The sequence below is a fragment of the Xiphophorus hellerii genome, chromosome 1, assembly GCF_003331165.1.
Source record: "Xiphophorus hellerii strain 12219 chromosome 1, Xiphophorus_hellerii-4.1, whole genome shotgun sequence".
Lineage (NCBI taxonomy): Eukaryota > Metazoa > Chordata > Actinopteri > Cyprinodontiformes > Poeciliidae > Xiphophorus > Xiphophorus hellerii.
Window position 1 is genome coordinate 12182411 of NC_045672.1, and position 12132 is coordinate 12194542.

The window sequence follows — 12132 nt, forward strand, 5'->3', positions numbered from 1 at the left end:
AAAGAAAGTAGTTGAAGTTAGGATTACTCAGATTAGGATGCCGTAGCATAAACTTTTTCAGATTTCGCTTTGTTATAAAAAGCTTCCTATCTGTTTAAGACACTAATAGTTAGTATTGTTAACATGCAATGTAGTTTGCATTACTAGTAATTCAATGCATTACTTTGCATTGTTCATAACAATGCAAAGTAATGCTTAACAAATTAACATAAAAAAATGCTCAAACTTTTTTATGTAAAAAAATAAATAAATAAATAAATAAATGCATTTTTGCTTTTCGGACATTGTTAAAACACTGAAATTAGTCCAGTATATTAGTTTTGGGGAAGAAAACGAAGGTCATACTGTACTTGTTGTAATCATTTACCTTTACCAGCAGATGGCGATAGAGTCAAATTAATATGGACAGGCTACACAGTGCCCCTGTCTTCTCACTCATTGCTACACATTTAAATAGTTTTTACATAATTCAGTTCAATATAACATCGGGATATCGGGTCACACAGCAAAATAACTTTTTGTTCCACAACAGTGTAAAACAGATTGGGTTACATCCAATAGAAATACACATTCATTAAGGTCATAAAGGGCATATAAAATCCATCCCAACAGGCCAAATATATGATTATATATGATATATGATCCAAACTGTTATTAGTGGACTACTTTGATAAAAACTCAACTGGGTCAGCAGTAGTAGGTTATTAGAAAGTACCCGATAACGACTGATTAAAAGTTAATATTCCACTAAAATGTATATTCATTGGCAGTAAGTTCAACGGTCAATTTGCATTCCTTAACATAAAGTGATACCCTATAACACAAATGTTGATATGAAGACAATTAAAATGCACAATATTTTGAATTGCAAGTGCAGACCTACCAAGAAATGGTCAGAAATCTAAATAATTAGCAAAGCAAATATTGACAGCTCTGGTAGGAGACTGTGACGAAAGGATATTTATCTGCTTTGCATTCTACAAATTTGGCCATTATGAACGACGGAGAAGAAAGAACGTCATTGTTAAAAGAAAGCCATTAAAGGCTGGTTTGCAATTCGACCAGCATTCAAATAAAATACATACAAATTTATCATTCTAATTTTACTTTCTGCCATGCAAAACTCCCTTTATGAAACTGTCTATAAATCACCTCTGGGGGGCACTGCATCATCATCATCATCCTCATCATCCTCAGCGTAAGCAAGGTGGTGCATGTTTTGAGGGGGGTAGGAATGATAGATTCCATTTCTATTCTACCTTTAATCCAACTGTGAAATTCAAAACTAAAAGGCAGCTGCTTTTTTTTTTCTACCAAAGTAGTTCTCTGTAAGGCTGTGTACTGCATCAGTAACCCAGAGTTTCATCATCACACCTTTAGAAGAAGAAGAAGAAGAAGAAAAAAATAAACATGGTCAGCTGGTAGAATGTATATGATTTGTTGGAACTGTATTGATCTACCTTGATGTAGAGTAAAAAAAAATATCAATCTATCCAGAATTAAAGAGGAAAAAGATAAACAAGACATTAAAAAGGTCAAAGTGCATTAAGTAAAGCCTAAAAACTGCAGCTAATGAGCCACGTGACAGCAGCTACAGTAACTTCTGCAACATCAAAGATAATCCTCCTAATTAACCTCGGGTACACGCATGGAGAGGAGCACTTGGGGGAGGAGGGGCGTCAGGGGCAAAACGATGTTCACAGGCGACTGCAGATCTCCGACTGCTTGCCATAAGAACAAATGAATTTTTAAGATGCAATAATGCGAGATTATGAAAATAAGAGGAGACATGAAAATCCACTTTTCCACTTTAAACATTTTATTACAGACAAAGGAAAACAAAAAAAAAAATAAGTATTTGTGACACAAAAATGAAGCTAATGTTGGTACATGTATGTGAGAAGTGTACCAACGACAAATTCAGAAAATATTTATTATTCTAAAAATAAAGTTGTTGGTTCAATAATAATAATAATATTAATAATAATAATAATAATAATAATGCACCCTGATGCAAAATAAGCCAAAATGTTACTTCATATTGTCCATAAATACATGTAAAACCTGCAAAAAATTAAATAAAATGACCAAATTATAAAACATTATGGTATCCTGACAGAACAAAATGGGGCTCTTTCGTCACTGGCTTTACAAATTAAAGAAATACGTTTGGCAGGTTTGTACACAAAATTAAAATATCTACCCCCAATGACCTGAAAAGCAAATCCTGCTACAGTGAAAATTAAAATGAGATATCTTGAAAACGTTTTCCACACGCACACAAAAAAAAACAAAAACAAAGAAAAGAGAAAGATGGAAAAGTTTAACACAATTCTATAACACCTAAGGAAACTAGTCAAAAACTTGAAAACCCACTGTATGTTTTTTTTTTCTTTAGTAACATTTCACATTTAGCAACATATTTTTTTTTTCTTCACCTGTACAAGTGATGTGAGACTAAAAGGATGGAAGGCGGGGCTATAGGCAAAGGAGGCGGTCCTTATTGACAAGAGTAGGAGGAGCTAAGAGGGGATTGGTTTAATCGTTAACCCCTGTAACGTCCTGAGGCCGTGCAAGCAGTGATGTCCTCCAAAGGAGTTTCGCTCGGCCGACAAGGACACCAAACAGTTTTCAGCCTTCGCATTTCCTGCTTTTACTTTTTTTGGAGAGACATAAACACAGCTTTAATGTGTGTGGCCCCTCACTGAATCCGGCTGCACAGAAAAATCACATAACCAAACAAAAGAGAGGTTTTTTTTCTAAAAAAAAGAAAGAAAAAAACCGAAAAGGCAGAGGGACTCCAGCTTAATACACACACGAGAGGGTTCCATTTTGGTGATATTTACAATCACTCTGTGATAAAGGAAATAAAGTCCTTTAGTAAGCGGAGCAATGATTTACAAACGGCTTATGTATTCTCAACGACACCTTCATTAAAATGTTGCTTTCCCTTCAGCCGGGGATGTTTCAGAAAGTCCTGAAGTACGTCCACCCCTCATGAAGCAACTATATTCTATTTTCCTGTATTACATTTTCTACCTTTGAGTATGCTTTAAGCATTTCATCTTCCTACCAAGGATAGTTCATGGCAAAGACAGAGGAAGTGAGTGAAAAGGAAAGCGATTAAAAAAAAAAAAATCCAAACAAGATGAGAGGACATTTTTGGCCCTCATTTCCAGTATGCCGGCATGAGCTTAAAGCTCACTGCCACCTCCAAAAACAATGTTCACAGACCAGGAGGGGGAAAAAAAGAAAGAAAGAAAGCAAAGAAAGTGCCTTGGGCTTGTGGCCGATTAAGTGCTTGGCAAAAAGGTGGTACTGTAGCAGTCTTTGGGATTTTCAAAATCCATCAGAAGAAGAAGAAAGAGAAGAAGAAGAAGAAAGAAAAACAAAATGAATAAAAAGCAGATACATCAATGATGCTGTTGTTATGTTAGAAAGCTCTCTGGAGTCTGACATGTGGAGGTCATATAACTTCAAGTGAGGTAGAGAGGCTTGTCCCGGGCTCCCATGCCACTGCTGATGGAGAAAACAAGAGCTGTATAAATGTGTGACAAAATATATCTGAACAGAGGTCTGTTAGCAAAACATAACTGTTTATTTTACATAACATTTCACCAGGGAAATCTTTTTCTTTTTTTTTTTCCCTCATTTCAATGAAGGCCTGTTTTCTTTCCAATGAAGGCCTGGGGAGCGGCTCCCAAACAAACATGAAAGCTGACGACAGACAACAGACATCAAAAGGCCTGGATTCAAAATTTGCAGATCAGTTGGTATTTGAAATGTCAGATCTGGAGTCTATTCTCCAGGTATCTTTACTGACAAACTAGAAGTAATTTAGAACCTTTTGAAAGTCCCAAACTACAGAGATCTGACACTTGAAGAGAAGGTTTAAAGCAAAAAACTCAGTCCTCTTCAAAGAGCCTCAATCAGGATTTAACCCAACCTGTTTCGGTTCCAGATGAATTGGCTCTAAATAAAGCAGACAGCATGGATGTAAACAAATTTGTTTGCATCCTTTTATAAAGATGAGTACAAACCCAAATACCTTAAGAAATTATTGTTTTTTAACTAAGTCAAACATGGCATACTTGATGGAACATCTAACAATTCCTGTAAAATAAAAGTAACTATTATGTTTGTTTAAAATGTATATTTACCTTTTTAAAGTTAATTAGAAACTCATAATAATCTGACACAGCTGTCTATTTTAGGCTCTTTTCACTATGCTGGATGAAAATCCCTCTTTATCTTGCCACCATGAATAACAAGCAGGATTGCAAAGGAGGTAAGATCTCCAAACTCACTTTTAAACAACTGCAGCAAGGAGTGGATCTTGCAGTCCCCAGTAAAAATTAGACCCCATTTAAAATCTAAATGGATGAATAGGAGTAATTGCAGAAAAAAGAGTTTATTTTTTTTTTCCCATATCATCACCAAAGAAAACTTTGCTAAGTTGAACTGGAACCAGGCACTGTGTTCAGATGAGACTAACGTTCCTGGTGGATCCGGCATAAAACAAAAGGTTGAATGTGTGCAAAAACACAGCTTTTTTCTCTTCCATCGACCTTGGAGAACTTAGATTACCTAACATCATAAATTGTTTAATATAACAAAAGACTTAAAATAGAAATCCAGTAGAGCACAGCAGCAATATGTCATTCTTTGCTGCAGTCTTTCAACAATGAGTTTGGAGATTTATTTATTTTTTTTTATATATTATTTTTCTGGACACATCTTTACCAGAAATGGCAACAAATTTGTCTGCACCTGCATGTCCTCTCCAAAGTCCAAAGTAGCAACACAATATTTTTAAACGTGACACAAAATTTTTACTTGGTGACAGTCTGAAAAATATTCACTTTATTCAATAAAGAAATGTATGTGGAGCGACACATAATTGGATGTCGGCACTTTTTCCAAGCTCGGTAATAGCATTGTTCTTGTGCTGCGTTGCTCATTTCAATTTCAAGAAGATGCTTTTCTTTAGCAGGTAAATTGCTTTTTATGATTAACACTGTCTGAGTGTCAGAGTGTGAAGCGAAATGGTTTAATGTAGATCACTTGGAAAATGAGGAGCTCTCACAGAGCTGCTTAGTATTCTCAACAGCCAGACGTCATGAAGTGCAGCAGTCAGAGCATTTTATCTTGGAAAAAAAAAAAAAACCAAAAATATGGAGCTATGTGTTAACTGGTGTTATGAGCTTACCCGCAGTGGTTGGGTCCACATTCCCTGTTGCAGTACTCGCCATCCCAGTCGGGGTTCTGCCCATGCACTGGATTGGGTGCCCCTGGGGACTGCGAGCCCCCGACGCTGTTCTGGTAATCAGCCTGAAGATGGGAGAATCCCTGCAGAGGAGGAGGAGGAAAGGTTATAGCAGCCAAGCGTTTGCAATGGCCAGCCATCAGGGTGTGCTGAGCCATGATCTGTTATGAGGCCAAACGATGTCAGTGGTCTATGTCAGCTGCTGCTGAGAGGAAAATGTCCATTTTCCGCCCTCCATTTGCTCTTATTGCTTGGTTAAAATAGTTCTCACAATCTGCTCCTGGACTGGAGATTTTATTGACTGAGACCGTTGCATAATTAGTTAGTTTGACCTAAATTATTAAGAAAATCAAAGTCGAGGCATATTCCCATTTTTGGCATGATAAACATGTTTGTGTAACAGTAATTAGCAAAAATCTCTACATAATTACACAAATTCAATAAATGGGACAAAATTTTATTGATGACTGCACCAACCTGTTGGCTGAGCGGAGGGGAATGCAGAGGCGCCTGGAGCCCCATTTGGTGTGAGATGATTGGCTGCGACTGCTGCATGCGGATTGGCTGATTCAGATGCAAGGAGAGCTGGGCGTGCGGGTGCAGAGGGGGGACTGATCTGGAAGGGTGCTGGGGGAGAGGCACTCATGCTGGGCGGGAGCATTTGGGACTGGCTGAGGGTCGGGCCCAGGGCGTGGCGCGGCGGCCCACCGTAGCTCTGGAGCTCGGAGAGCGGGAAGGAGCCTGGGGGGCCCAGGTAGGGTGAAGAAGACTGAGGGGGCACGCTGTACAGGGGCTGTTTGGGGGGCAGTAAGTGAGAGGGTTGGCTGGTCTGCTGGGCACTTTTTGGTTCAGGATCATTGTATGTCTGTGGAATAAAAAATAAATACACATTATTTTAGGTGCTGAAAAGTGGAGGCGATGACAGAGACAAATGAAAAGCCATTATCAGGTGGAAAACTCAGCTTTAAACTAAAAACATGTATTTGTGGAGATGCTCAAAAACAAACAAACAAACAAAAAAAAAAACATGAAGCTTGCTCTGCTTCATGCTTCTAAGCTTCAAGCTTTTCTCAGCAATGAAACATGTTGAATTTGGAAATGGTGGTAGCCATTTGGAAACCATTCTGAGCTTTTCAGTGAGGACATACAAAGAAACTATAACTAATATCAGTTATAGTTTCAGACTATTGACTGAACACAATTTTTAAAGTATATGCAGTATTTGATTAAAACAAGGTAAATATACATTGTATAGTGTTCTGGCAACAGTGCCTTCTGCAACTGAACAATAAAATGTGATTCTCTTTACTGAATCATTATATTCATAACATTGTGTAACACTTGGGGGGTCCTTTCAGTTTCTGTTCTATCTGTCTCCCTTGGAGACAAAAAGTACATTTTTAAAGATTGTCGTACAGTTTATGCCATAAGCTTTTTTTTTTTTTTTTTGCAATTTTATAGTAGAAAGATTACTATTACTTTCAATTCTCAATAAACATAACAGATATTCAACAATTTTCTGATATAAGAAAATTTCTGCCTGTTAAATGCCTGTTTTAGAGGTTAAATTTTTGTCTTTTGTTAGAAAAAAACACACAATTTGTTTCCCCCATTCAGAATAAATAAATCAGTAGCTTCCCAGTAGATAAAAAAATACCTTCACCCAAAGAAATTTTAAGGGATTTGAACACATACTAGCAAAAAGAATAAAAAATAACCCCTAAATATACAAAGCTTGTCAAATCTTATGCCATTTGCGTCCACACAACCAAAACTTTGTCCATTGACCCTTATAAAGAAATTATCACCAGTCATAAGCATTGTCTCATGTGCCACAGTTTATTTCATCACATTATTTAAGTTTTAAAGATTGTAATTCCTGAGGACAAATCTTAGAATGTTTTACATAACCTCATTATACCACTTTAACTTTTAACCTTGAATCAAAGCCTTCAGCACCAAAAAAACCCCTCAAAACCTCCATATTATTTTAATATGAATCGGAATTATTTACTCTAACTTGCATCTCTATCATTGCTGAGCATGTTTATGATAGCTGCCTGCTGGAGGACACTAGAAGGGTGCTTGCATAGGAAGCAGGAGGTGTCACCTTCAAAATAAAATGTGATTTTTGAAAAATAAATGCAGCCTATTTGGATTTGGGCACAAAACTGACAATTTATGAATGCATTATTTAGAGTCTTTATGAGGGTCAGCAGAGGACATCTAAAGGGTAGGATGTGGCCTATAGAGTCCAATTTCTGACAATATTTTAGAAAGAACATGCTTAACAATGACTTTTTGCCTAAATAATAAGAAAAAATAAATAATGAACACTCACAGTAGGAAGGTGAGAAAAGTAAAGATTTTTGATGCTGTTGTTTAAAGATTAATCTGAATCTACTAAAATCAGCATCAGCACACCAAACCTTCACAAGCACCAGAGATCAGACAATCGGTCGTGATACTAATTTGATATCCGTGATACTGACGTTTTAAGTGGTTTATGTACTTCACATGCTCATGATTGCAATCCAGCGATTAGAGGGCTAAAATGAACTTCGTTGCTTTAAGGGAGAAGGCTGAACTCCACCAAATTCCTGAAAACTTGACCTTTTGCTTTCAGGACAGTGAGCAGGTGCAACACCCCCACCACCACCTCCAGTCTCTTTGCAGGCCTCAGTGATGAGCTGTCAGATTGTTCATCTCCAGCCATCAGTGTTGATTAGAAGGTAATGGAGCCCATTTGTATGAATAGAGCTAGGGCGGAGGTAATGATCAATAGACTCCTTGACAGATAGATGGGAAAGGAAGAGGAGCACACACACACCCACACACACTCCTACACATGTGCACGCATACATATATGCAGGACCCTGGGCAGAGAAATGAGGCTGTTTGCCTGCAGAACAAATGGAATGACAAAAGGAATCTTCCCCTCACTATATTGTGTGTGCTGTTAATACAAGGCGGCACTAAACAATGCAATCCTGCTTTCCTTCTTTTTATCCCAGTGCTTTTTTTTTTTTTTTTTTTTTTTTGCTGGTGTATACAACGCAGCTTCGTTCACTGGGCAAAGAGTGTGTCATAGATCTGAATTAGCAGGAGAGTGTCAGAGAAGGAAGCAGCGGCAAGCCAATCATTGCCCGAGTTGTTTTGTGATGTACTTCCTGTTGTAGATGATGAGATGAGGAAATCAATGATCTAACGCATGACTAGTCTGTTGATGTGAGATAAGATTAGGATTTCTATTATATGAGGATATACACTGTATATATATAACAGGTTCATCTGGTAGCATGTGTAGAACATGAAAGAACAATTATTTTTAATCGTAAAATCCTGAACGATGACATGGTCATATGCTTATGTGCTTTCTCTTTGTGACCTCTTCCCTTTTACCATACACTGCATATTTCATTCTTAATGAATATTATAATTCCCTGTGGATCCTATGGAAATCAGGTATTGTTCCAAATATAGCTTCCTATTTTTGCATAACCCCCCCCACCTCCAACGTCTTCAACATCACAGTCTCAAACCATGGAGCACCTACACCCCCACCCAGCCCATTAGCAAGGATTTTCCATCCAATCCATCATCAGTCTTAGCCAGGGCTTGTGTGTCATAAGCGTTACCTTGGAAACCAGACTGGCTCGGTACGCAGCCAACGCTTTCAGGTACTCTTTCTTAGCTGCCTCAGTTTTTCTCTTGTAGCCCTGTGAAGAAGAAAAAATCAACAACAAAAATCAAAACAAGAGACGAGGGGTTGACATGCTCATAAATGTGCAGAAACACACACACACACACACACGCACGCCCACACCCACAGAATTCCTTGTAGCTCACTTGCTCAAACACTATAGAGGTACACACCCAAACCCGCACACAAACATGTCCATAATGGTTCCCTTTCCATCAGAGCCAATGGTACAGAACACCTCCATTTCCTCATCATGGTACTAATACTCCCTCATCTCAATGTGTCTCCCTCTATCGTAGCGACACATCATTTCCATTCCAATCCACCTAAAGAAATGGACTGGAACTTCTCGTTGTCTTTTGCTCTGCTCAGAGCCACAATAACATTTTCAGTGTGCTGACGTCTGCGCTAAACCAAAATGGTTGCCATCATTTGGTATATAAAGATCCCTTAAAACACTTTTTTTTGGGGGCCTTCAGTATTGTTCCAAACTCCTGCAAGTACTTGTTGCAGGAATCTCAATGTGTTTAGCTTTAATTTTGCTCAATTCATTTCAGCTTATTTGTAGAGCACAAACTCACAGCAGATGCCATCTCAAGGCCCCTTACAAGACAAACAGATCCAATTCAAATTTAACCAAAATAGTCCAATTATATTGACAGATGACAGCTTGTCATATTCAATTACATTCCATTTAAACACTAGTAATAATACAACGTGGTCAAATCCGGTGCCAAATGGTACAAAGGAAATATTCTAAGGGCAGCACAGGAAATAGTCATGAACTTTGCAGATATTTCACCTCCAGAACAACCATAAAGCGGTAGACAGTGAAATTACATCAACTCCCTTTAACAGGAAGAACTCGACGTAAGCCCATAAAGCACATTCACAAAACGCAGTGAATGCACAGAACCAGGCCCGTTCTGCTGGGACGCTTTTAACCAAACATTGTGTAAAAAACTGTAACTGTTAGAAAAAAAGACAAGAAGGAAACTCATCATTCTGAAATTTCACCATTTTGAACTGAGAAATCTCCACAGAAAGAAATAAGAAAATTTAAGAAATGCTGGCACTAGCCATGTTTAAAATTCGCATTTTGATCAAAGAAATCGTTATGCCATTGGTATAGGTAGGCAATTTCTAAACAATACATATTTTTTTACAAATTCAACTGCATTTATAAAAACCTTATTAATGAACAATTTTAGTGCAGAAATAACTACTATTGAAAGCCATTTGGTTTAATTTAGATGTGGTTTAGTAATCAAGGTTATGGGTTAATTTCTTTCAAACCACACTTTGGTTGCTTTAACATAAGACATTAGTCACTTTAATCCATATTCTGCTATAAGAATCCAACACAGTGCGCTAGGTCAAACCCATAACCCAACCCTGCTATGTTCAAAGGACCCAGGCCTAGATTGTCAACAAAGGACCGGGTCAGCAAAGATAAAATTAGTTCTTAACTGTGCAATTTTTTTGTGTGAATATTCACATGTTAGTATTCTAATTGATGCACTGAACTGAAAAACATAAGAGTGTCTAAACACCCGTGAAACACAACATTGTGATCTCCTACAACCCTGTCATCATTAGCATTTCCTATTTATTACCGCAGAGCAGGGGTTGACATTAACTGGCAACAAAAGGAATAGATAGTTCCTCCTGAATAGCCAAAATGTCCTTCAGCTAAATCCAAGGATGAGAAAAAAATAGTGGAGGGGGGGTGTCACTATTTGTGTATTCCAAGCAGGATCAAAATAGCAGGCGAGAAATATAAATAAAGAGAGGAAAAGAAAAATTCGCACATTGCAGCTTGTCAGAGGGCCAATGAAGATGCATGGTGGGGAGATATCCGTCACAGAGGCGAGATGGGGAAAAGGAAATGGAACGTATATTGGCCTTTCACTTTTTTTTCTTCATATTTGAGCTGGTTTTCGTGTTAAAACCTCGTAAGACATCCCTGTTTTGTGATTGTTTGAAGCAAACAGAGCTGCAGTGAGGTTCCAGACTTTTTTTTCTTTCTCTTTCATATGCGATTGTTTGCTTTCGCAGGATGCATTAGCGTTTGGCTTATGAGCATATTTACCCAGCGCAAAACATATCATTCCTTGTCTGCTGAAATCTCCCAAAGCATGTTTATATTTTCCCCACATTGACCGTTCCAGGCTTTTAAAACTGTCCTAGGCTGTTAGTCTCGGACTGTTTTATTGCTGTTGGTGCACGGAGCCCCTCCTCCAGCCCTGCCGCTCCCTCCCTTTGGTAGAATTAAATTTAGAAAGAAAATCATTTTAATGAGAGTCAGGGGAGTGGGGATAAACGGATGGATTATCTTTAGAAAGAGAAGAACTAGCTCATTAAGATGAGCTGTAACTCACAGCAACGTTCAGGTAATTACACAAAAGATAATGACAACAAAAAGGCTGCTCGTCTGTTGCAGCACACGCCATCTACTGGTGGGAGAAAACTGAATATGTAGGCAGTTAAATAATGCTATTTTGGTGAGTTTATTTGGGTCCAGCTTTATCAGTCTGAACCAATACATTTAGAACCAATTCAATTAGATATATCATGCCTTATATAAGTGTACCTGAACCCTTATACCCTTAATGTATTTTTGCCTCATTTGATGTGGTTTCATAATTTTGTTCATATTTCAGTTGCAATCAAGACATGATAATTTCTTCCTGTCTATTTAGAAAAAGTCGCTTTTACTGCAGAATTATGCGTGGCTCTACATAAAGCCCAGACGTGACAGCCTTCCATTTGCACTTAAACACAGCATGCATCTGTGGGCTTCAAAACTTGATAATGGGTGCATAGCAGGCAATTTGTGCCACACAGACACCTTTTTTTTTCAGAACAGAGAAAGTATTAGATCTGTGAGATTTAAGTGAAAAAAAAAAACTGCACATGAAATATTAATATTTATGCAGGCTGTGATGTGAACATTTGCAGAATTATTCTACAAACTCCGACACTGTCTGATGTCTCTGAATCTGAGCGAGCCTCCGAATTTCTGCACCAGTCATTATTCGTACTTCTACTTTAATGCTCATAATTTGAAGCCTATATTTCCATAATGCTTTCTTGTTCATCTGCATGATCAGCATTCTGTCAGATGACACCCAGGCGTTATGTCTATAATCTAAGTTTCTAA

At 37.9% G+C, this 12132-nt stretch overlaps 1 protein-coding gene across 1 annotated transcript in view; it reads right to left on the bottom strand.

The window, feature by feature from the left end:
* Positions 1–2346: 2346 nt before the first annotated feature.
* The window catches only part of LOC116725745 (TOX high mobility group box family member 2-like), a 103394-nt gene continuing 93608 nt past the window's right edge, over positions 2347–12132 (bottom strand). The window contains 5 exon segments of the mRNA XM_032572093.1: positions 2347–3519; positions 5210–5349; positions 5744–5875; positions 5877–6131; positions 8905–8985. Of these exon segments, the coding sequence (XP_032427984.1) occupies positions 3477–3519; positions 5210–5349; positions 5744–5875; positions 5877–6131; positions 8905–8985 (651 nt within the window). The 3' untranslated portion in view covers positions 2347–3476.